This window comes from Bos mutus, chromosome 8 (assembly GCF_027580195.1).
Source record: "Bos mutus isolate GX-2022 chromosome 8, NWIPB_WYAK_1.1, whole genome shotgun sequence".
In the NCBI taxonomy this organism is placed as follows: domain Eukaryota; kingdom Metazoa; phylum Chordata; class Mammalia; order Artiodactyla; family Bovidae; genus Bos; species Bos mutus.
In genome coordinates this window covers 10373978-10400096 of record NC_091624.1, presented here as the reverse complement: position 1 = coordinate 10400096, position 26119 = coordinate 10373978, and the positions used below count along the sequence as shown (strand labels likewise).

The 26119-nt window shown below is 46.6% G+C and overlaps 1 protein-coding gene across 3 annotated transcripts; it reads left to right on the top strand.

Moving 5' to 3' along the window:
* Positions 1 to 677: 677 nt before the first annotated feature.
* BSPRY (B-box and SPRY domain containing) lies at positions 678 to 24775 on the top strand. 3 transcript variants are annotated; one of them, XM_070375063.1, is made up of 6 exons: positions 678 to 934; positions 4590 to 4688; positions 12896 to 13156; positions 14469 to 14491; positions 22216 to 22340; positions 23841 to 24775. In XM_070375063.1, exons 1-6 carry the CDS (start codon positions 734 to 736, stop codon positions 24365 to 24367), a joined length of 1236 nt encoding a protein of 411 aa, XP_070231164.1. In that variant the 5' UTR covers positions 678 to 733; the 3' UTR covers positions 24368 to 24775. The 3 variants fall into 3 exon arrangements, with proteins under 3 accessions (XP_070231164.1, XP_070231163.1, XP_070231166.1); XM_070375062.1 differs by having other exon boundaries at positions 679 to 934; positions 14466 to 14491; XM_070375065.1 differs by having other exon boundaries at positions 681 to 934; positions 12926 to 13156; positions 14466 to 14491.
* The last annotated feature ends 1344 nt before the right edge of the window (positions 24776 to 26119 follow it).

Below are 26119 nucleotides of genomic sequence, written 5' to 3'. Positions count from 1 at the left end.
CCTGACACCAGAATCTAGTTTTAAGCTGCTGCTGCTGCTGCTAAGTCGCTTCAGTCGTGTCTGACTCTGTGCGACCCCATAGATAGCAGCCCGCCAGGCTCCCCCGTCCCTGGGATTCTCCAGGCAAGAACACTGGAGTGGGTTGCCATTTCCTTCTCCAATGCAATGAAAGTGAAAAGGGAAAGTGAAGTTGCTCAGTCGTGTCCGACTCCTAGTGACCCCATAGACTGCAGGGCACCAGGCTCCTCCATCCATGGGATTTTCCAGGCAAGAGTACTGGAGTGGGGTGCCATTGCCTTCTCCCAGCTTTAAGCTACTTGGTTAAAAGTAGCTTAAAAGTATCTTGCCTGTCAAAAAGAGTTGTTGGGGTATTACATGATGGGATGCTAAAGCGCTCAGCAAAACTCTGGCACTTAGTAAGTGCTCAATTAACAGTACTCAACTTCCTACAGTCACGTTAATGTGTTTTATTTTATTACAAAACAAACACGCGATAAAACACGATTCAGTAAAACATCAAGAAGACTGTTAAAGCGGGCGGGATCTGGCCCGGGTTGGGGCGGGGTGTGGGGCGGGCGCCCACCCGGCAACTGGAGCGGGGTGGGAGGAAGCGTCGCCGCCTGGGCGCGCCGGGCGGGCCGGGCGCTCTGCGGGGCCCCGGGGGCGGAGCCAGGGAAGCCCCGCCCAGCCGTCACCTGCGACAGGTGGAGCGGTCGGCGCCCGGCGCTCGGCCATGTCCACGGAGGGCGCTGGGCAGGGGCCGGGGCCGGAGCCGGGGTCCGAGCCAGGGCCGATCTGCCCCGAACACGGCCAGGCTCTCAACTGGTTCTGCTGTTCCGAGCGACGGCTCGTGTGCGCCGCCTGCACGGGGCTGGGCGGCCGCTGCCGGGGGCACCGCATCCGCCGGGCCGAGAAGCGCGCGGAAGAGCTGCGGGTGAGCGGGCGTGGGCGCCGGCAGGCGGCGGGCTCCGGAAGAAGGGGGCGCCGTGTGGGGGGAGGCGCTGAGCCCCGGCAGGCGCCCGGCAGCGGGTCGGGGAGTCGTGGCTCCGCGAGAGGCACCGGCTGTAGAGCGAGGCGGTTGAGGGTGTGGCTTCTGGAGTCCAGCTGACCCGAGTTCGAGTCCCACCTCCATCAGGTCCTCCCTGTGAGTCTCGTAATCTCTGAGCCCCAGTGTCCTCATTTATAGTTTGGAGGCATTTATTAAACGTGTTGCTCGGTGGGGCTGCCTTTGGGCAGTGAAGGGCTCCGTTGCTCTAGGTGCCCGGGACAAAGCGTTCCCCGGCCACCGCCCCTTTGGAAACTTGATAAAACTCGGTCTCTCCTTGTTTCCTAGCCCCTCGACTTAAAGCTCCTCCCCTCATCCTCCCTTCAGCCTTCCTGGTGAGGTGACTTCTCTTCCCTTTCAGGATTGGCCTGGACTGTACTTGAAGCCGGTTTCACTTAGGTAAACGGAGGGGGCGGGGAGGATGTCAGGAGGTTCCTACTGGAACCCTTCACTTAGGCTTTCTTTCTCCTCACCTCCGCCTCCAGCTTGGCTTCCTGCCACCAATCTCCCCTGAGCTGCTGAGATTGGAGAGTCAAGTCACCATGGGGCTTCCTATCTCCTTCCACCCCACCTTTGGTCCCTGGGGGTTTCTTTGCAATTTGATTAACCTGCTTGATTCTCCCAACCTCTCCCTGGAGGTCTGCGCAGCTGTGACGCCTGAGGGCTCAGACTGGACTGTTACACACACACCCGACAGGGTGCTGGGGAGAGGGATTCAGTTATCCAACAGCACTTGAAAAGCTCCTGGTGGGTAACAAGTAGGACCACCAAGTTGGTGATGATGAAAATAAGCTTGGATAATGTGGTATAGTGAACTGGCACGATGGATAGAAACTTTGCAAGTTCCAAAGCGCTTAAATAGCCATCATCTCATCCCATCCAGACCTTTGAAGGTTTGGTCCTACCTATCTTTAATAGATGAGGGAGCTAGCTGAAGCCCAGAACAGGGGAATAACTTTCTCAGGGTTCCAAATGTTCAGGGGCTGGACCAGAGGAGTCATTGACTAGGCCAGAGAAAAACCACCTCTTTGCGTCAGTGGTTGGAGGGAGGAAGTGATGCTAATGGGAGTGAGAACTTAATAAGACCTTTTTTTAAAAAGTTGCCATCAGGGCTGAATCTGAGTGGTAGAAGGGGTTGAAGCCTGGACCAGGGGAGCAAGCCTGCTATTTGCTTTGGAATGGACTCTGCACGGGGCAGGGGGCTTTCCCTGAGCCCTCCAGAGGCCCCTAGCATATTCATCTTATTTGCCTGGAGGGCATGTGTCTTGCCTTCTCTCCTTCCAATTTTTTAAAAAACAGTATTTTTAACTGTGCTGGGTCTTTGTTGCTGCCCAGGTTTTTCTCTGTTGGTGGCAAGTGGGGGCTATTCTGTAGTTGCAGTGTGTGGGCCTCTCATGGCAGTGGCCGCCTCTGTTGCAAAGCACAGGCTTCAGGGCACATGGGCTCAGTTGTTGTGGCTTCTGGGCTCCAGAGCACAGCCTCAGTGGCTGTGGCACACAGGCTTAGCTGCTCCGAGGCATGCAGGATCCTCTCATTTTTGACCAGGGATCAAACCGGAGTCTCTTGAACAGGCAGGCAGATTCTTCACCACTGAGCCACAGGGGAAGCCCCTGCCTCCAATTTTGAGTAAACTGTGGGTTCTTTGCAGACTTTCCTGTCCCACTGGCCAATCAAAGAAATTTTGCCCCAGGGCAAGATTGTTACTAAACTGGACAAAAACAAGGCCAGCTCAGCAACCTCTCTGTTACCTTCTGGATACCTGCCCTGTAGCTTTTCAGAAGCTAGTCTCACTTCCCTCAGTCCTGTGGTGTGTGGTGGCCACAGCTTTCTTCCAGTCAAGTCATTTCTTTAACTTGGTGTTTGGGCCAGTGAAGTGTAAGACTGAGTCCTGGTTGTGGAGGGAAGGATTTACAAGAACTGCCTGGAAGAGACAGTTGAGTCGCCCTTGGCAGATGGAACTGGGGCAAAGCTCTTAGGGGAAATGGTGGCAGAGCTGCTGCTTGGAAGTGCTGCAGCTGTTACCTGGAGAGGTGGACTGGCAAAGCTGGGACCTGGCTGTCTCCATGGGCAAGTCACTTCTCTGTGGGCCTTCGTGTCTTCATTTCTAAAAACTCTCTCCTGGTCTCAGGGCCAATGCTCACAGCTTTGGGAGCAGTGAACTGCTGAAACTCTTGTGGCCAAAGAAGTGGGTGTTCATTCATTCAACAAATACTGAATATTTATTCAGGGCCTTCTATGTATAGAAACTCTCTTCTAGGTAGTAGGACACAGAGAACAAGTTAAAGTCATGATGCTTATGTTCCTGTAGGGGATGACAGCTACCAAAGAAGTAAACAGACTCATGATATACAATCAGGGAGTGATAAGTGCAAGGGAGAAAAAAAAGTAATGATATGAGGTGTGCGATGGTCAGGGAAGGCTTAAGTCTCCTTGGAGTCGAGGAACAAGACATAAATGGGAGACAGAAGGAGCAACAGGTGCAAAGGCACTGAGGTCGGGACAGGTTTAGTGTATTTATGGAACAGTAAGAAGGCCGGAGTAGGAGAAGAAATGGCAACCCACTCCAGTACTCTTGCCTTGAAAATCCCATGGACAGAGGAGCTTGGTGCAGGCTACTATTCACGGGGTCGCAAAGAGTCGGGCACGACTGAGTGACTTCACTTCACTTTAAGAAGGCCGGACTAGTAGGAGGACATTGGACAGAAAGGCAGAGTCCCACCAGGTAGGGCCTTGTTGGTTACAGTCTCACTGTGGGTGCATTGGAAAGCCACGAGAGGGTTTTGAGCTGGGATGTGACTTGATCTGATTTCCTTACCAAAGGTGGCAATGGCTAACGAGGAAGCTGGGAAGGTGGTCAAGAATAAAGGCCCTGTTAGGAGACTCTATCAGCAGTTCCTGTGGGAGATCATGGTGATCTGGGTTGAACAGCAGAAGTAAAGGTGACCATAAGTGGCCAGAAGAGAGAGAGAGACCTCAGAGAAGAGGCTGGTAGGACTCACTGATGGATTAGATGTGGGGTTGGAGAGTAACTCCTGGAGTTTTGGTCTGGGTAGCGAGATTGATGCTTGGAAGTACTGTTAATGAATGGGGATTCCTTGGGGAAGAGCAGCTTAGGAAGCCATGTTTTTGTGCTCAGTTGCAGGTGTGGACAGTTAGGGGGCTGGATATGAAGGAAGAGTGAGTGTATGTAAGAAAGTGCTTATGATGGGCCATGGGATTTGAGGATCAAGAGGGAAGCAAGGCCACAAAAAGGGATGATGGACAGTGAAAAGTGCTAAGACTAATGTACTGGTGACTCCATCTAAGCTGGAGGATTGTTGGAATGGAGATTCTAGAGTGTGTGATCTAGGATGGAAAGTGGTGGGGAGGTTATGGGATCCTTGAAGATTTTGGAAGTGGCATAGTTTTCAATAATGATGAGTTCCGAGATATGACCATGGGAGTAGGTGGCTGAGGTGGGGTAAAAGGGAAAAAAAAAATCACTGGAACGGAGAGAATGGACCAACTGTGGATCCAAATACCATGGATGTCATCTGTGTTGCAGAACAAGATTGTGGACCAGTGTGAGAGGCTGCAGTTACAGAGTGCTACCATCACCAAATATGTGGCTGACGTCCTGCCAGGGAAGAACCAGAGAGCAGTGGTAGGTAATTTTTCCCCTTCCCCCTCCTCTGGCCCGCCTCCTAGGATAAGCTCTCAGCCTTAGGGGCTTGAACCAGTCTAGAGTTCCTTCCCAACCTCCCAGACCCATTGTGTTACTGACAAAGCTGGATGCTCAGGAAGGATGGTTTCCTCTTTCTTGGTTTTACATCTGGGCAGAGTGGGTTGTTCCTAGAATGCATTTGATGCAAAGACTGATTTAAAAATAACTTTCTTCAGGTAAAAGATCAGATGAGTCTTCTATCATTTTAATTATTTTGTGCTCAGCCCCAGTATTATAAAATAACCCATGGCTTTTACATTGCACATTCTTTATGACAGTCTTCGGCAGTAGGTGGTAGTAACATCCCTGTTTACAGACGGAGAAATGGGTCCCGCAGAGGTTAACTGACTCACAGAGTCAGTTCTATGAGCTGGATGTCTGACTCCCAGGTGATCCCTCTGCAGCACCTCACTAGTGCGTGCATGCCAAGTCGTGTCCAACTCTATGGACTGTAGCCCACCATGGTTCCTTTATCTATAAGACTCTCCAGGAAAGAATACTGGAGTGGATTGCCATGCCCCACTCCAAGGGATCTTTCTGACCCGGGGATCGAACCTGTGTCTCTTGCATGTCCTGCACTGGCAGGCAAGTCCTTTACCTCTAGTGCCGCCTGGGAGGCCCACAGCACCTCACTGCCCACCCTTTATTCAGTGGACGCATTGCTGCTGCTGCCTCTTAGTCTCAAGTGTGCCCTTCAAGGGCAGGGGCTATGAGTTTCTTCCTGCACACCCCTGCCCTCCTTCCCCAAAAGTACATGGAGCAGACATGGCACTATTTTAGTCAAAAAATAAATGATTTTGATCGCAAGGAATAGAGTCTAGTTGAACTACTGATAGCATAAGCAAAACAGAATTTCTTGGATTTTAGATACACGAGTCTTTCAGAACCTAAAGGGGATGAGAAGCAGGAACAAACAAGCCGCTAGAAGTCCAGGCAGCTGTTCTCTGTCCATCTCTGCTTCTCTTTGCATGATGTTTTCTCTTTTTCTTCATCCTTCTCCTTTTCCTGTCTTAACTGCACTGGCTAGGACCTCAGCGCAGTGTCAAATAGAAGCTTTCGTAGCAGGTGCTGATTTTGAAGGGAATACTTACAACATTTTTGCCATTTATTTGATTATTTAACAAACCTGTGTAAGCACCTGCCACACACCAAGCACAATCAGTCTATGTGCTAGAGGTTCCACAGTGAATAAAACATGGGAAAATTCTTGTTTTCGTGAAGCCTGCATTCTAGTCAGGGGAGGGTGTGTGTGTGTGTGTGTGTGTGTGTGCATATTTAGTCATGTCTGACTCTTTGTGACCCTGTGGACTGTAGCCTGCTAGGTTCCTTTGTCCGTGGTATTTTCTAGGCAAGAATACTGGAATGGGTTGCTACTACCTACTCCAGAGGATCTTCCCCACCCAGGGACTGAACCCCTGCACTGGAAGGCATGTTCTTTACCAGCTGAGCCACCAGTGGAGAGGGCTAATAACAAATAAAATATATGCTGTGTCAAAAGGTGATAACCTCTATGGAGAAATAGAACGCAGGCAGGGGGTGGGTCATGTTGAGGATGGGGTTGTGATCAGGAATCGCCTCATTAAGGAGATTGATATTTGTACAAAATTTCCAAGAGGTGAGGGAATGCACTGTATATCCTGGGGAAGAGTGTTCCCAAAAGAGAAAAGGCAAGTGCAAAAACCCTGAGATGGGAGCGTGCCTGACATGTTGGAGCAGAGTAAACAAGAAGACAAAGGAGATGAAGTCAGAGAGCAGTGCATGGAGCTAGGTAGAATCCTCACGGGTCACACAGAGACTTGGCTTTTTATCTGGGGAAGGCAGGAAGTTATCAGAAGTAAGATGATATGACTTAAGATTTAAAAGGAGTGGCTGCTGTGTTGAGAAGTGACCATAGGCAGCAAAAGTAAAAACAGGGAGACTGGTGAGGAAGTGTTGCATTAATCCAGGTGAGAGTTGAGAGGGGTTTGGACCTGAGTGAGTATGGTAGGAATGGTGAAACGCAGCATATATTAATATATACTTTCTGAGGGAAGAAAGAGCAGGATTTGCAGATGGATTGGATGTAGGCTTTGTGAGAGAAAGGGAGGAGGGATCAGGTTGACTTTATTTTTGATGTGAGCAACTGGAGGGATGGAGCAGCCGTTTCCCAAGGTGGGGAAGGATTGCGTGCAGAGTGATGGTTGGAGGAGACTAGAGTTCAGTTTTGTACATGTTCAGTTGGAGATGACTATTAGGCATTCAAGTTAAGATGTTGAGTAGATGGCTGGGTACACAAGTTAGGAGAGGGCTGGGCCAGAGACGTAAATGTATTAGTGTATAAGTGAGGGTGGGGCTTCCTGTGTAGCTCAGTTGGTAAAGAATCTGCCTGCAATGCTGGAGACCTGGGTTTGATTCCTGGGTCGGGAAGATCCCCTGGAGAAGGAAATGGCAACCCACTCCAGTATTCTTGCCTGGAGAATCCCATGGACGGAGGAGCCTGGCGGGCTGCAGTCCATCGGGTCGCCAAGAGTCGGACACGACTTAGTGCACTGTCTTTTTTTTTCAAATAAGTGAGAGTATAAAGTGAAAGTCATAGGAAATGATGAGATCACTAAGTGAGTAGAATACAGATAGAAAAGAGCAGGGGTCCAAGGACTGAGCTCTAGAGCACTCTGACATCTAACCGTTGAGTAGACGTCTGAGCCACCAGGGAAGCCCAATTGAGTAGATAGGAACAAGCAAAGTAGACCAAGAAGCAAGCAATCGGTAAATAGGAATAAAACAGTTAATAAGAGTGTTGTGCCGCACAATAGGTTTCAAGGAGGTGGGTTCAGATTTTGCAGAGGGATCAAGTCAGGGGAGACATGAGAATGGACTCTTCAGTAACATGCTCCTCGGAGATCCTGACAAGAGGAGTTTGGTAGAGTATTGTGGTAAAAGTGTGATCAGAGTGAATTTCAGAGAGAGTAGAAAAAGAGCAATTTGAGATAGTTGGCACAGATGACTCTTGAGGAATTTTGCTGTAGAAGGAAGCTGAGAAATGGGATGATAGTGGAGAGAGATATGCCATCAAGAGATAGTGGAGGGGGATGTCCATCAAGAGATGGATATGCTATCAACAAGCAAGCAAATGTTTGTTGCTTGGTTTTTAAGATGCGGGAAATGACTGTGTGTGTGTATGCTGATGGGAATTGCCCAGTAGAGAGGGGAAAATTAATGATGCAGGAAAAGGGGACAGTTGGTTTAGCAGAGAGGGTGGAAGCTAGTAAATAAGTGGAAGTATTGGCCAGAGGTGAGAGCACAGGCAGTTTATCCACAGAAATAGGGAAGACAGAGTGTTTGAGCACAGGTGCAGGTAGATGGGTAGGTGATGTGGAGAGCTTGTTGAAGTTCTCTTCTGAGAGCTTCTGATTGCTTCTCTTTTCCCTTCTGATTACATCTATTTTCCATTATTATTTCCTCTTTATGATTTTTTCCTTCTGATTTTTTTTGGGGATTTACTCTGTAGTTTGTTAACTTCCCGAGTTGAACACAGCCTATTGATTTTAGTCTTTTTTCATTTTCAAAGTGAGCATTTAAGCTATATATTTCCTTCTAGGTATTGATAGAGGGATATCCCACAATTTTGATGTAGTATTTTCAGTTTCACTCAGTTATAAGTATTTTTAAATCTTTACTATGACTTTTTCCTTGTGCTATGAGTTATCAGATTTTTAATTATTTTATTATTAATTATTTATACTTTAAAATTTTCAAATATATGTTTTTACCTTTTACATTAGTATCAGTATCTTAGTTCCCAGACTAGGGATCAAATTTGTGCCCCCTGCATTGGCATCTCAGAGCCTTAACCACCAGACCTCCAGCGAAGTCCATAATTAAGCTTATTAATAAGTTCAGATCTTCTCTATATTTACTATTTTTTTGATTGCCAGATTTTTTGATTACTGGCAAAGGGCATTTACATTTTCACACTATGCTGTGAATTTGCCTATTTTTCCTTATAATTTTGTCAATTCTTTCTATATTCTTGGTACTATTTATTAAGTGTATATATTTAAATTTGTTATATATTCCTGGTAAAACATCCCTTTTGTCACTTTTCAGTGACAGTACTCTTGCCTGGAAAATCCCATGGACAGAGGAGCCTGGTAGGCTGCAGTCCATGGGGTCGCTAAGAGTCAGACACGACTGAGCGACTTCACTTTCACTTTCCACTTTCATGCATTGGAGAAGGAAATGGCAACCCACTCCAATGTTCTTGCCTGGAGAATCCCAGGGACAGGGGAGCCTGGTGGGCTGCCGTCTCTGGGGTTGCACAGAGTCAGACACGACTGAAGTGACTTAGCAGCAGTAGCAGTGACATTTTATGAACAGGAATCCTTTTTGCCTTCAAGACTATTTTGTCTTTTACTCATTACTAGACCAACAAGTGTTTTCTGGATATATCAGTTTCTTTTCTTTTACTTCCAACTTCTTATGTTGTTTCAGGTGTGTTTTAGAAACTGGATTTTGTTTCCTTTTTTAAAAAGTCCAGGGCTTCCCTGGAGAAGGCAATGGCACCCTACTCCGGTACTCTTGCCTGGAAAGTCCCATGGATGGAGGCACCTGGTAGGCTGCAGCCCATGGGGTCGCTAAGTTGGACACGACTGAGTGACTTCACTTTCACTTTTCGCTTTCATACTTTGGAGAAGGAAATGGCAACCCACTCCAGTGTTCTCGCCTGGAGAATCCCAGGGACGGGGAAGTCTGGTGGGCTGCCGTCTATGGGGTCACACAGAGTCGGAAACAGCTGACACGACTTAGCAACAACAACAAGGGCTTCCCTGGTGGCTCAGTGGTAAAGAATTCTGCCTGTCCATGCAGGAGACACAGGTTTGATCCCTGATCTGGGGAGATCCCACATGCCATGGGGCAATTAATCACCTGTGCTACACCTATTGAGCCTGTGCTCTAGAGCCCAGGAACTGCAACTATTGAGGCCATGCACCACAGTTACTGAAGCCTGCGCCCCTAGAGCCCCTGCTCTGCAATGAAAGAAGCCCCGGCAATGAGAAGCCTGAACTGCACAGTGAGCCCTGCCTGCAGCAGTTAGAGAAAAGCCCGCACAGCAACAAAGATGCAGCACAGTCATAAATAAATAAATAAATAACATTTTAAAGAAAGGTTAAAAAAATACTTATAAAAAAAGTCCAAGCTGATAATCCCTGCCTTTTAACTAGCCAAGTTTAATCAATCTTAGATTTATGGCTGTCATTTTATGTTTTCTGTGTATGCTTAGTCATGCCTGACTCTTTGTGACCCGATGGACTGTAGCCTGCCAGGTTCCTCTGTCCATGGAATTACCCAGGCAAGAATACTGGAGTTGGTTTCCATTTCCTACTCTGGGGATCTTCCTGACCCAGGGATCGAACCCACGTCTTTTGCATCTCCTGCATTGGCAGGTGGAGTCTTTACCACTAGCCACCTGCGAAGCCTGTTTTCTATGTAGTCCACTTTTATAATTTTTTAAAATTAATTTTTACTGGAGTATAGTTGATTTACAATGTTGTGTTAGTTTCTGCTATACAGCTAAGTGAATCAGTTGTACATATACACAAATCCACTTTTTAGATTCCATTGTCATACAGATCATTACAGAGGACTGACAGAGTTCTCTGTGCTGTATAGTAGGTTCTGATAGTTATCTGCTGTGTATACAGTAGTGTGTCTATGTCAATGCCAACCTCCCAGTTTATCCTTCCCCTGCTGTAGTCCACTTTTTCTGTGCTTTTTTTCCTTCCTTTCCTCCCTTCTTTTGAGTTAATCAACCCCTCCTCCCTTCTTTTCCCTATCCTAGCTTGAAAGTTGTATATTCTATTTATGGTCTCTTTTTGGTCCCCTTAAGAATTTTTTAATTAATTAGAAAAAAATTTTTTTTTTTTTACTATGCTGGGACTTCATTGCTGCATACAAGTTTTCTCTAGTTGCTGTGTGCAGGGTTCATTTTAAAGCACATCTTTTAATAATTCCCTCATTTGTAGAAAGTTTTCCCTTTATTTTAAAATCAGAAAGGTCTTTATTGTACTTTTGTTTTTGTATGATGGTTTACATGAGTGTACAAATCTAAAGTAAATCACAAGCCCCATTCAGAGCAGCCAGTTGAGTCCCCAGCTCTTGATTACACTGGTCTTCCGTTTCCTTTCTACTTTTGGACTCCAAGGGATTCCCTTTTCTAAGCTGCCAGAAGTAGCTTCACTTTAAAAGGATGCTTTGGTCTATTTTTCCAGCATTTCTGTGTTTTGGTCTATGTGTGCGTTAGTCACCCAGTCATGTCTGACTCTTTGCGACCCTGTGGACTGTAGCCCACCAGGCTCCTCTGTCCATGGGATTCTCCAGTCTAGATTGAATACTGGAGCGGGTTGCCATGCCCTCCTCCAGGGATCTTCCCAAGCCAGGGACCAATCCCAGGTTTCCCACATTGCAGGTTCTTTACCGTCTGAGCCACCAGGGAAGCCCGTGTTTTGGTCTAGGAGGGATTTTAGTTTCTTCAGGCATATCTTTGGAAAGCAAATTTTTTTTTTCCCTGGGAATGACTCAAGAAGCATGTTGAAATTGACTGCAGCCTTCTTGTCAGGGAGTATCTAATGCATCTTGGGTCTGTTCTTGATCCTGTTCATACAGTACAAACGGGACTGCAGAGACCCACCCGTGGGAAAGGTATTGAGGTGGGCTAGAGAGAGGAGCAAGAGCTAATGATACCAAACACGTATGTGCCAGGCTTTGTTCTTCTTATATATATTGACTCACTTGACCCTCAAAGTAGCCTTATGAGGTTGGTACTATTAGTATCTTCATTTGATAGATTAGAAAATTGAGGCCCAGGGAAGATAAGGAACAACGTTCCATAGTTAGTAAATAGAACAGCTAATATTTAAACCTAGGCGCTGTCTCTACAGCCTAGTTTCCTAACCACTGTGTTATGTTGCCTCCAAAGAACACTGGACTTGGAATCTGAACCCCTGGGTTCACTCAGCCATTCACTCAGGCCGTCTCTCTTCTCCTTGGGGCACATTGTGGGTCTCAGTCTCTTCTGAGAAACAGGCCTAACTGTCCCCTCATTGTACAAGGCAGGTCTTTAGGGGCAGGAAACAAGGAGAGCCACTGACGAGCCCCAACTTTCTGGCATGAGGGAAGTAGTTGAACCCTCAGTTGTCTGGCAAGAGTGCAGGAGCTTCAGACAACAGTGCCATGGGGGAGGATGGGTCATCAGATGGCACTGATGGAGGGGAAGAGTGCTGGGCTGAGAGTCAGGAGAACTGGGCTCTAGACCCTGCTTTACCACTGACTGGCATGTGAGCACCACCAAGAGATTTTTGGCTTAAGTTGGAAAGAACTTTTCCTGTCAATCGTTCAGTAAATATTTGAGCACCTGCTCCTTGCCAGACACTGTGCTAGTTGCTAGGGGACACATGCTAAATTCATTGACTTAGAATTTATTTCTGCCCTCTTGTGTGGCAGATTAAGAATTCTACCATGGAAGCAATTGGAATAGACAGATTTGGGAAGTAATGAGCTTTTTGTCCTTAGACATGGTCCAAATAGATGGTTCCCTCATAGCTCAATTGATAAAAAATCTGCCCGCAGTGCAGGAGACCTGGGTTTGATTCCTGGGTCGGAAAGACCCCCTGGAGAAGGAATGGCAACCCACTCCAGTATTCTTACCTGGAGAATCCCATGGACAAAGGAGCCTAGGAATCCATGGCTTTGCAAGAGTTGGACATGACTTAGCGACTAAACCACCACCATGGTCCAAATAAGAACTGGACTACTGTTTGTGTGCGTTCTGTTGATGATAGACTTTTTAGGCCTTTCTGCTCTGCATTTCTATGATTCTCTGACCTGGTCTCTTGAACTTGGGGATCCTAACTGTGAAATAAGCAATTTCAGCTGGATCTTTGAGTCCTGCCCAGCACTTACATTCTGTCATCTTAGCTCCATGAATTGTGGCCTGGATGTCTGGATCTCAGCATTCTTTTCCCTGAACCACATTTGGGAAAATCTTAGGGCTTGGGTGTTTTAAGCACTATTACTACCCTTACTGTACCCATGTCAGACATGGCTAATCAATCTTAGCACTTCTTCTGGCTGAGCCCCAACCCTCCTAATCTTGCCTGGGGCTATGCCAGGACCCAACTGCTTGTTTAATTCCGGGTCAGAGCACGGCCAGCGCAGCTCGGGAACTGGTCATCCAGCGGCTGGGTCTGGTGAGGAGTTTGTGCGAGAGCGAGGAGCAGAGGTTGCTGGAACAGGTGCATGGCGAAGAGGAGCGGGCCCACCAGAGTATCCTGACGCAGCGAGTACACTGGGCCGAGGCGCTGCAGAAGCTGGACACCATCCGCGGCAGCCTGGTGGACATGCTCACTCATCTGGATGACCTCCAGTTGATTGTAAGTTAGGCGGGGGTGAGGACACCACAAGTTGACCAGATTTCGCCAAAGTCTGAAAATGAGAATGTTTTATTGGTATGAGGTGGGTAGAAAATGATAATTTGGAACCAGGATGAGACAGGGCAATATTACTAATGGGGATTTTTTTTTTTTTTTCAACTGGTAACTGTTCTTTCAGTAGTGAGCAAATATTTACTAAGAGCCTAATGTATGCTAAGCATTGTGTTATCTATGCGTGTTGTTAGTTGCTCAGCTGTGTCTGATTCTATGCAACCCTATGGACTGTAGCCCACCAGGCTCCTTTGTCCATGGAACTCTCCAGGAAAGAATACAGGAGTTGGTTGCCATTTCCTTCTTCAGGGGATCTTCCTAACCCAGGGATCAAACCCGGGTCTCCTGCATTGCAGGCGGACTCTACCATCTGAGCCATCTGGAAAGCCCTAAGAGTGGAGGTACCGGATATGGCTGTCAGCAACTCACAGCCTTGTAGAAGAGGCGAATATATAAACTGATAATTAAGACATGGAGGGATATGTGCTATGGTAGGGGGCATTGCTGGCAGCTGGGGCCCCTGCAGTCCTGGCTTGAGGCGGGTGGTAGTCAGGGAAGCCTTCCTGAATGAAGCGACTTAAAGGCTAATGTCTCAAAGACAAGAGTCATAGCTTTGTAAAAGGAAGTGGGGAGAGGGAGAGAGTCCAGAAGCTTGCAGAGAGAACACTGCACTGACAAGAGGTCTGCTGCAAATACAGAGCTCATCCTCACTCCCACCACCCGGAAATCACAATCTAATATGTTTAAGGTGACGGTGTGACATCTCAGTAGATGCGCCACGCAGAGAAATGAGAATGTGGAACAACATTGTTGTGTTCAAGTTGCCCCTCTCGTGCAGTCATGGTTTCTGTGGCTGTCCCAGATCGCGCGTTCATTTTGTCACACAGCTGTCACGTGCCGAGCACATTCTGTCCCAAACGCTGGGAGGGTCACAACAGAAAATTCAATGAGTCCCGTCCATTGAGCCGCTGGGCGATGAAATGCTGGGTAAATAGGTGATTGTCCGGAAGTGTAGTCTGAGGGAAACCTAGGGTGCCACGGGGCTCAGGGCACAGAGGGATTCACTTTGAGTGCGTGATGGGAGAGGTCTGTGAAGAAGGACCCATAAAACTTGTGCAGGGTCTTAAAGAAGGAGTGGATGTTTTTATTCTAGAATTTCTCTCCACGTGGAGCCCTCCATGCGAGTTAATCATAGTCAAGTCTTGACGACCTGCTGGGTTTCTGGTGCCAAGCCTGACTTTGTTTTCTTTTCTCGCAGCAGAAGGAGCAGGAGATTTTTGAGAGGTGAGTATGGCCCTGGTATTTGCCTGGGCAGTCGTGGGAGCCATGGCCCCTGACCTCTCCAAAGTCTGCCACGTCCATTGCTGTCCGGCCTCACCGCTCCTGGGGGGAAGCTCAGGGTGGGCAGCTGAGTGGCTTCCCTGAAGCCAGGCTTGGGGCTTGTCATGGGCTTTCTTAAACATTATCCTATTAAAAAAACAGTCACCCGGCTGGGAGGGTTTCACCACCTCCATCTACAGATGAGAATGCTGAGGCTCAAAGAGGGGAAGGGACTTGCCTAAGCCCCTGCGCTGGGGCTTGGACCCACAGCTGACACCTGACCCAGTTCTGTCTTCTCTACTTCATTCCCCTTTTCTCTAATGAAAGAATCTGAAATCTAAGTCTGCGTTACCAGGAAAATTCTATTTTAATTATGCAGTAATAAAAGAATTTCACCAGGCCCTACCTGAGTTCTGAAAAGTCTTGAAAGGTTCTGAGACCCAAGAGCCAGAGGAAGTGGCCAAGACGTGATAATTTTCCAGGCAAAGAAATTAAATTCTTACCCTGCGTGTGTGAGATTTCAGAGCTCACGGACACAATGTGTGCTTGGGGAGCACAGTCCATTCTTCTTTATTTTTATAAAGACAGCAGTATAGATATCAATAGCAACATATGTACATGGGAGAAAAAAATAATTTTCACCAGTAGAAAATGATTTAAAGTGAAAAATGTCTCTATCACTTCTTCCCAATTCTGTTTCTGAATCATGATCAGCTTTAACAGTTATATGTGTGTCTTATAGGCTTTCCCGTGTTTAATCACAAAAGAGTGTGGGGGATTTTTCCCTTCTTGAAATTTTGTTTTGAAAGCACAGATGGGATCACCTCATATTTGTTTATAACTTATCAGGCTATCTATCCTGGTATATTTAGATGTACTTCACTTTCTGGGAAGTCTGAAGTATTCCGCAGTATGGATGTTCCTAAATTTAGCTTACTGTCTCCTTATGATCTTTTCCACACTTCTCCTAGTCTCTCTCTCTCTCTTTTTTTTTTTCTTTCTTTAATTTATTTACTTGGCTGCGCCGGGTCTTAGTTGCAGCGAGATTTTCAGGGAAAAGAATGCTGAGATCCAGACATCCAGGCCACATCTCATGGAGCTAAGATGACAGAATGAAAGTGCTGGGAAGGACTCAAAGGTCCAGCTGGAATCCAGCAAACTCTTGGTTGTGGCATGTGGGATCTAGTTCCCTGACCAGGGATCGAACCTGGGCCCTCTGCATTGGGAGCTCGAAATCTTAACCACTGGACCACCAGGGAAGTCCCTCTCCTCATCTTTTTCTCTTTTATCTTCATCATCTTCCTCTAATACAGTCTGTCCTCAATATCAAGCTGATCTGATTTCTTAAAAAATTCTTTATTTTTGGTTTTAAAATATTTCATAGGTATAGAAAAGTTGCTAAAGTAGTATAATAAACTTAGAAATACTAATTGATATCAGTTAGCCACATTTGCTCTCTGTTTCTTGTGTCTCTTTCTTCCTGTCTATCTAGTGTATATATACAGAAAAACTTGTTTTTTCTGACCTATTTGAGAGTAAGTTGCAGATAGTATGACTTTTTATCTTATCACCTACTTCAACATGAATCTCCAAAAAACAGACATTCTCTTACATACCACAGTATAATTATTAAATTCAGGAAATCCCATGTCCACATAATGCTATTATCTAATATATATAGTCTGTATTCAAATGTTGCCAATTGTACTAAAAATGTTCTTAATAATTGTCTTTGGAATCCCATTCCCCCCCATACCCAATCCATCTGATCTCTTAATCTGTAATTTTTCCTTCACTCTTTTCCCCCCTAAACACTTTTTCAGAGTCTAGGACAGTTTTATAGAATATCCCTCAATTTGAGTTTATCTAATGTTACCTCATGATTAGGTTCAGGTTGTACATTTCAAGCAAGAGTATCTCATACGTGATGTCCTCAGTCTGTCTGTCATACCAGGGGGCATTGATGTCATTTTGTCCCATTATCAGAGATGTTACCTTTTTTAATTTAAGTATAATTGACATCCAGCATTATATTAGTTTGTTTAATTTGAAGTATAGTTGATGTATAATATATAAGTGTACAAAATACTGGCTCACAATTTTTAAAGGTTGTACTCCATTTGTAGTTATTATAAAATATTGGCTATAATATTTCCTATGTTGTACAATGTAGGCTTGTTGCTTCTTTTATACATAATAGTTTGTACTTCCTAATCCCTTACCCCTATCTTCCCTCCTTCCTTCTCTCTATTCGTAACCACTAGTTCTCTACATCTGTGTTCTCTATTTCTCTATGTTTCTTTTTTTGTTATAGCCATTAGTTTGTTGTATTTTTTGATTCCACATATAAGTGGTATACAGTATTTTTCTTTCTCTAGCTGACGTACTTCACTTGGCAGAATTCCCTCCAAATCCACTCATATTGTTGCAGATGGCAAAACTTCATTCTTTTTTACGCTGAGTAATACTGCGTTGTATATATATACATCTTTATCCATTCATCTGTCGATGGACCTTTAGGTATCTTATATTCTTGGCAGTTATATGTAATGCCACTGTGAACACTGGAGTGCATGTGTCTTTTTGAATTATGTTTTGTGTGTGTGTGTGTGTATGTACGTGGGGCTTCCCTTATAGCTCAGCTGGTAAAGAATCTGCACGTAATGCACGAGACCTGGGTTCGATCCTTGGGTTGGGAAGATCCCTGGAGAAGAGAACGGCTACCCACTCCAGTATTCTGGCCTGGAGAAGCTTACATATCTTGGCAGTTATAAATAATGCCACTGTGAACATCGGGGTGCATGTGTCTTTTTGGGTGTGTGTGTATATGTATAGACCCAGTAATACAGTTGCTGGGTCATATGGTAGTTCTGTTTTCAGTTGGGTTTTTTTTTTTTTGAGAAACCTCCATATTCCACAGTGACTGCAGCAGTTTACATTCCCACCACAGTATATGAGAATCTGTTTTCCCCACATCCTCACCATTTCTTACTGGTGTTCTTTTTGATGACAGTCATTCTGACAGCTGGGAGGTGATAGCTCACTGTGGTTCTGGCTAGCATTTCCCTGATGATTAGTGATGTTGAGCATTTTTTCAGGTGCCTGTTGGCTATATGTATGTCCTCTTTGGAAAAATGTGTATTCAGGTCTTCTGCCCATTTTTGTTTTTGTTTATTCTCTGGGAGGACAGGGTTTGGCTGCACCATGTGGCTTGCGGGATCTTAGTTCCCCCACCAGGGATTGAATCCCAGTCCCCTGCAGTGGAAGTGTGGAATAACCACTGCACTTCCAGGGAGTTCCCTTTCTGCCCATTTTTTAATTGAGTTTTTGTTTTTTCAATGTTGAGTTGTATGAGTTGTTTATATATCTGGCTATTAACCCCTTACTGGTCATATAATCTGCAAATATTTTCTCCCAATTAGGTTGTCCTTTCATTTTGTTGATAGTTTCCTTTGCTCTGCAAAAGCTTTTAAGTTTAATTAAGCCCCATTTGGTTTTTTTTTTTTTTTTTTTTCCTTTGCTTTAGGAGACAGGTCCAAAAACATATTGCTACATGGAACTTCTCTGAGAGCCCAGTGGTTAAGATTCCATGCTTCCAGCACAGGGTTCTCAGGTTTGATCCCTTGTTGGGGAACTAATATCCCATATGTTGCACAATGTGGCCAAAAAACAGACAAAAAAATGCTATAATTTATGTCAAAGAGTGTTCTTATGTTTTCTTCTGGGTGTTTTTTGGTTTCTAGTCTTCCATTTAGGTCTTTAATCCATTTTGAACTTATTTTAGTATATGGTGTTAGAGAATGTTCTAGTTTCATTCTTTTACATGTAGCTGTCCAGTTTTCCCAGCACTGCTATTGAAGAGACTGTATTTCCTCCGTTGTATCTTCTTGCTCTCATCGTAGATCGTTGTTGTTGTGCGTAGTTGCTCAGTCGTGTCCGACTCTTTGCGACACCATGGACTGTAGCCTGCCAGGCACCTCTGTCCATGGGGATTCTCCAGGCAAGAATAGTGGAATTGGTTGCCATGCCCTCCTCCAGGGGATATTCCCAACCCAGGGATGAAACCCAGGTCTCCTGCATTGCAGGCAGATTCTTTACCATCGGAGCATCCAGGGAAGCCCAGGGCCTTGTAGGTCAAGATAAGGAAACAATTATTTTGACTTCTATTACTATTGTTGGGAATGTGAAAAACAGTAGAGTCTTAGCAAATCATCTGATCAACCCCTTAATCAAGGGGAAAGACTGAGCCAGAGAGGGATAGATATTTGCCTAAGGTCACAGCCAGTCAGCAACACTGCCAGGACTAGAACCCAAACCTCCAGATCCTCTGGTCAGTACTTCCTTCCACTGCTTAGATGTACTTGGATTTTTCAAGAATCTGATTTTGGTGAACCTCTACAGCTCAGGGCAAAGACAGGACAGAGCAGCCTGGTCCTACTCGTTTTAAAACATCCCAGAGCCCCAGATGATAACGCCCACCTGGGTGGAGAGCCAGTGACAGGTTCCTGACTCAGTGCACAGAAAACAAATTTCTCATCGTAGATTAGCTGACCATAAATGTGTGGGTTTATTTCTAGGCTTTCTATTCTGTTCCACTGATCCATGTGTCTGTCTCTGTCTTGATTATTGTAGCTTTGTAGTATAGTCTGAAGTCAGGGAGCGTGAGTCCTCCAGCCTTGTCCTTTCTCATGATTGTTTGGCTATTTGAGGTCTTTTGTGTTTCCATACAAATTTTAAAGTTATTTGTCTAGTTCTGTGAAAAATGCCTTTGGTGTTTTGATAGGGATTACACTGAATTTGTAGATTGCTTTGGGTAGTATGGTAATTTTAACAATATTAATTCCTCCAATCCAAGAACATGGTCTATCTTTCCAACTGTTGGTATCATCTTCAATTTCTGTCATCAGTGTCTTATATTTTCTGTGTATAGGCCTTTTACCTACTTATGTAGGTTTACTCTTAAGAATTTTATTCTTTTTATGTGATGGCAAACGGGACTATGTCCTTAATTTCTCTTTCTGATAGTTCACTGTCAAGTGTATAGAAATGTAACAGATTTCTGTATGTCAATTTTGTATCCTGCAACTTTACTGAATCCATTGATGAGCTCTGGTAGTTTTCTGGTGGCATCTTTAGGGTTTTCAATGTATAGTATCATGTCATCTGCAAACAGTGACAGTTTTACTTCTTTCTCATTTGGAGTCCTTTACTGTTACTTTTTTCTCTTGTCTGATTGCTGTGTCTAGGACTTTGTTTATTCATTCACTTATTTAGTCTCAACATAGACTCATAGATTCTTATTTTATTCAGTGCATTGTAATCTATTACTTCTATTATTAATTTTGATCTTCAAACTGTCCCAGATTTGGCCAGTAGGAGCCCCTTCAAGCCAGATCCTGTGGTCCTTCTGACAACGCTTCACCATTCTTAGAGCACTTTCTTGCTTTTCAGCACAAGAAGATATCCTAGGCACAGCTTCTTTTCCTGCCCCAGCCCTGGAATCAGCTATTTCTCCAGGGAGTCTTGGTTCCTTTTAGTGGTGAAGAGTATTTAAAAACCAAGATTTAGGCTTTAGGTGTGTTCCCTGCTACTGATGCATTGCTTCCAAGCCTTCTCAGTGGACAGCAGGCAGAGATGGGGAGTGTGTGTGCACATAACTTTTTTATTCCTGAGTTTCTATCACAACTTCTAATTCCAGTCAAACACCACAGGGTTTTTCCTATGCCTTTCCTTATTCTGTCTTTATGTAGTTCTTTCACAGTGAGAACCGTGGCTCCCAGCAACAGCAATATATCTATTCATTTGTTCGGTCCTACAATACAGAAACAGTTGTTTGAGTTGCAAAACCCATAGTATGGTAGACAAACCCACTAGGAGAGTTCAGGGTTTGTTTGTAGTACTTTGTGCTTCTAGACTGAGGGTGCGTACTCTCAAAGTAGAGTTGGCCCTCCATTTCCATGGGCTCCCCACCTATAGATTCAACCAACCAAGGGTTTGAGTGTTTTTGAATCTGCAGATGGGGAACTGCAGATACAGAGAGCTGACTGCAAAGGGTTTGAATGCCCCATGGATTTTAGTACTCCTGGGTGTCCTGGGACCAATCCCCCTAGGACATGGAGGGACGATTATACCGTTTTCAAAACCTGTTTGTCGGTCCCTAAGGTTGTTTCCACATCTGTGGCTGAGCTCAGCCCTGGTCTGCCATGACAGAAGGCCATGCTGCACAGACTGGGTGTTCTGGTCCTGGCCCGGGCCTGGTGCATGCCAGTCCCGTTTCATTCCCACTCCTTTGGGGTCACGAGTTTTCTCTTCCATGGCATGAGGCAGCTGGACCAGCCGATTCTCTAGACTCTAGTGTCTGTAACTGGCCTCAGATTTGCTCTGATAATGACTCAGCACTGCTGACACCACCTTCTCCTCTTTCCTCCTCATCTGGTGGCTGGGACTTCTCCAGAGCCAGCCTCAGTGCTTTGAGAAGACAGCAACAGAGCCTTTCTTGTCCCAACCACAAAGAGTCTTTGTAACTAGAGTCTGCTCTCAGCTTTCCTAAGGCTCTGTTCACCTCGCTCCTCTCAAGCCAGGACAGTCGGTGCCAGTCTTAAAAAAAAAAGAGCTGGCATCCATGAGGAGATGTGCTCACCCTCTAGCCTCCTCCTCTGATTGTGGACAGAGCCACGAGATCTGGGGAGGAGAGCGTGTGTTCTCACTTCTTTGCTGCCTGAGCTCAAAGCTACCTTCAGGATTAGAGGCAGAGGGAAGGTTCTTTCTCAGAAGCCAGATCAGAGGTCTGCTAGGCCCTAAGGTGAATCCTCACTCTGAAGGGCCTCACAGCCCTTCAGACTTCACTTCAGGTCAAGGGTAAGACAATGGTGCCTGGACCCCAGTCTGGGTTTTTTTTGTTTCTGCAGAGTAGCAAGACTTAAATCCAGATTCTTCTTTTTAGCTGAGTGCTTTCTCTGAATCTCGGTTCCTTCCTGTCCAATGAAGTAACAACTGCCTCCCAAGTTAGAGCAAAGATCCTGAGATTCTACATAGAAACAGCAAGCCTAGAGCTCGGCTGCTAAATACATGACAATACTCCCCTCCTAGGCATCTTGTGTTCCCAAATCTCTTCCAGCAAAACCCAGTCCCTGCTGCGAGCTGAAAAGAGGTGGCTATTGGGAGCAAAGTGCTATGATTACTTTATGGTTGGGTGATAACCGATCATTTCTTATGTGACTCCTGAGGGGTGTTTGATTTAAGAGCAGAGGAATGGCTGTATCTTCTGACCATACCAATAGGTTTTGCTGCAGTAGATTTTGAAGGAAAGCGAGATTTTTCTCTATGCACGCTACTGGAGCAGAAAGACCGTGGTACAAGAGGCTTAGATCCTCCTTGTAGCTCTGGTCCTCCTCCCAGCTAACTCACGAGAGACACCGGTGACTTGCTTTCCCCACAGAACACATTGACACCATGTATTCCCTTCCCTATAAACCATGTGCCTTGCTGGAATTAAGGCTCCAAGGCATAGAGGGAATGCCCACCTTCTCTTCTGGCTCCAGCCCCTTCTCTTTGGGGGCTCCTATGTGGGTCCTGGCCATTCTTGCTGTCACCCTCATGGGAAAAGGATTTTACTTCCGTCCCCCTCCTGAATTGATCCAGATGTGTTTCCAGAACCTCCCTAAATCTCTTTTTTTTCCCTGCACAAGGACCGAGGAAGCAGAGGGCATTTTGGATCCCAAGGAGTCGGAAAAGTTAAACTTTAATGAGAAGTGCACTCGGAGTCCATTACTGACCCAACTCTGGGCAACAGCCATTCTCGGATCCCTCTCAGGTTAGGAACTGCTGGAGCCAGGCTCCTGTCTGGGTGGGCTTTGCTGCTGCGTCACACTGGGGACTGGTGTGTCTGGCATCGTAGGTTAAGCAACCAGTGATGCTGGATGCAGGCTTGTCAATGGAGCCTAAGTTCTGGACAGGGTTGGGGCAGCTGGGCCAGGTCCTCTCCGTTTCCAGACCAGCCTGCTCTGTGGTTGGGTCTGGGATAAATCCTGTTCCCAGAAATCACATCCTCCTCATGTTCTGCCCTACTGTAACAGCTCAGTACTATTTCTTGGAAACCTAGTTTCTCTTTAAGGAGCCGCAAGAGTTACAGGTTTGGTCCCTGGGTCAGGAAGATCCCCTCAAGGAAGGCATGGCAACGCACTCCAGTATTCTTGCCTGGAGAATTCCATGGACAGAGAAGCCTAGTGAGCTACAGTCCGTAGGGTCGCAAAGAATCAGCACACAACTGAAGCAATTTGGCACATGCAATTGAGTTGGAGAGCATCTGGAGCAAGAATTGAGCTTCCTGGATTAGTCTCACTCACTTGACATTGACTCAGGCCAGTGGTGGGTCTGGCCTTGTGCTGTATACTCGGGCCACAGAGGTGGACGTGACGTGGATTCCTGCCTTTTGGAATTCCCCCACTGGGAGGGTTCTCAAAGCAGGTCTCCCCCAAACTAAATGGAAGCTTCCACACTGCCTGTTGTAGTATTTTCACAATTCACAGAAAGACTAAGTTAATGGATTGAATTCATCTCAATTCTAACCCTCCCTCCCCGCACATTCTCCTTAAAATGTTAGTACAAGCTACAGCTTCTAGATTCTGGAATCCAGTGGTGCCTGATTTGCCTGCAGTCCCATTTACTTAGTTGTTGGAAACTGCATATCTGATGCTTTCAAGCTTTCAGGAACCATGTCACTAGGACAAGTCTGATCTGGATACTGCGTATGCCCAACTAGGGTGCACTACAATCAGTGAATGAAAGTTGATCAGTTGTGTCTGACTCTTTGCCACCCCATGGACTTTTAGCCTGCCAGGCTCCTCTGTCCATGGAATTCTCCAGGCCAGAATACTAGAGTAGCGATTCCCTTCTCCAGGGGAATCTTCCCAACCCAGGTCTCCCGCATTGCAGGCAGATTCTTTACCATCTGAGCCACCAGGGAAGCCCAATCAGTGCCAATGCTAAATGTAGGAACAATATGCTGGGTCTTCATTTGGCCCCTGCCACTAACTTGGTATGTGACCTTGGGCAACTTGCTTCTCCTCTCTGGGCCTTATTTCTATCACTGTTAATGCTTGGTAATTTACAGGTATCATCTCATTTGATCCTCACATCCACCCTGTGTTAAGTCCTGTTCTGATCCCCACTTTTATAGATGAGAAATCTGAAGCTCAGAGAGAGTAAATGGCTTTACCTCCCAGTGAGTGGTGAGGAAGCCCTTTGCTACCTGGCAGGACCAGGTCAGGGCTGAGGGTGGGCCTTGGGCAACTCAGAGAATTCTTTCTGGCAGGCACAGAGGACGTGCGTATGGATGAGAGGACGGTCAGCCCCTTCTTGCAACTGTCAGATGATCGGAGGACCCTGACCTTCAATGCCAAGAAGTCCAAGGCCTGTGCAGATGGCCCAGAGCGCTTTGACCACTGGCCCAATGCCCTGGCTGACACGTCTTTCCAGGCTGGGCTGCACGCCTGGACGGTAAACGTCCAGAACAGTTGTGCGTACAAGGTGGGCGTGGCCTTAGGCCAGCTGCCCCGCAAGGGTTCTGGCAGTGACTCTCGTCTGGGCTGCAATGCCTTCTCCTGGGTCTTCTCCCGCTATGGCCAGGACTTCCGTTTCTCACACGACGGGCAGCACGAGCCCCTGGCGCTGCTGCGTTGCCCAGCTCAGCTGGGGGTGCTGCTGGACTTGCAGGCACAGGAGCTACTGTTCTATGAGCCTGCCTCGGGGACCGTGCTCCACATCCACCATGCGTCTTTCCCTGGGCCCCTCTTCCCGGTCTTTGCTGTGGCTGACCAGACCATTTCCATTGTCCACTGACCTGCAGCTACTGGGAGGCCAGGTGTCCCTCCCCACCACCCTTTCAGGCCACGTTTCTACCCAGTGTCTTCTTCCCAAATGCTGCCTGTGCCCCATGAGCAGCTTTAGTGGGGAATATGGGTCCAACCATTAAATGCTGGGTATTTGGGGGAATCCACTACTCCCTGAGGCTTGGTTTCCCAAATCCACCGTCCATCTGCTCCTCTGATGGTGTCTCATTTGCCCCTTTAGCACTGGTATCCAGCATGGTGCCTGGTGCAGAGTGAGCATGTGATAAACGTGATCAGTGAGTGGACATATGGACTGATGGATGGATGGATCGGTGGATGTATGGAGGGACAAGTGACTGGATGCATGTTGTAGGCTCTTCTGGAGAACTCCTACCCCCAGGAGACCCCGTCCTCTGGCAGAAAATCTTATGGCTGAAGCTCTTTCATTCCCTCTATTCGGTGCTTCTCCATCCTTTTCATGACATGGCACAGAGAAAATATTTTTCTAGCACACAAGGACAACCTGGAAGGGATTTAGAACTCCTGCCAGGTTGCTGTTGGCCAGAGGACTTTGGCCTCTGTCCTCCCCCAGGTTTTACCTAGATACTCGGGAGACTCAGGGGATCCTGTCTCCAGGTAGCCTGCCTGCAACACACCCATCGGAAACACTGCCTGACTAGGCAGAGCTCCAGCCAGTGCCCAGCTGTGGTCACAGGGACGAACTTCTTTCCCAACTGTAGCTGTACATGCCATCACCTAATGCCTTCTCTAATACAGTGAGACCAGGGTGAGGCCTTCAAACCAGAAAGAGCCAAGGGAATAAGAGGGCCAGCCTTAGAGAACATGTACATTATTAAAGACTTTAAAACACTGAAAAATTTATTGTGTTCTTTGTTGGTAATTGGCCAAATCCCCCAGGTGCCAGCTCATATCTAGTGTTGTGTTTGCTGGGAAATGAATGTCTTCACCCCCTATCCACGCTCCCAGATCCAAGCAGGAGCTCAGCACACACAGCTGAAAGCGCCTGGGACAGGGTTCTGGGCCCTGCATTGCTGAGACCATGGTCAAGTCCCTTCCTATCCTCTGAGGAGGTCACTGAGAACAGTGGTCCTCCATTTTGTTTCACCTGCGAACACCGTCCCAAGGCAGTCTTACCTGCAACTTACCTGTAAGGCTCTTGGGCTCAAAGATGGAGGACAGGGCCTTCCCCACTCTGAAGTTCATTCAATAATTTACTAACACTGGGTGGGTCAAATCAACTTTTTCGGTTGACATGACTTCTGAGGCCCTTGCACAGAACCACAGTTCATGACCTTTGAGTCCTCACTGCTTGACAACTGGAAATTAATGTTTAGTCAACTGGCCTTGGCACTAAGCCCAAAGAAGACAGATCCACAAGAGGTTTGGCCAAGTCTAAGAAGAGCTTCCTGTTTTTGCCTGAGCACAGACTCGCTTAAAACCTAGGTCAAAGCCATTTCTTCTACGCGGCACCTAAAGGTCTTCATGCTATTCTCCCCTCCCCCAGCTACCAATCTACCTTCCCACAGCAGCCTTGGGTCCACAGTTCATGGGCCTGCTCCCAAGAGTGCCCCTCTTATCTGTCTGCCCATCTGTGGGCCACTCCCAGTTCAGGTCCACTCCAGAGCTCTCCCCAGCTACTGGCACGAGGACATATCCTGTGTCTGTGCCTGTCTGTGCCTTTTACCTGTAGTACCCCCGGACTTGGCACTAGACAGGGCACAGGTGTCCAGTAAACAGCAAG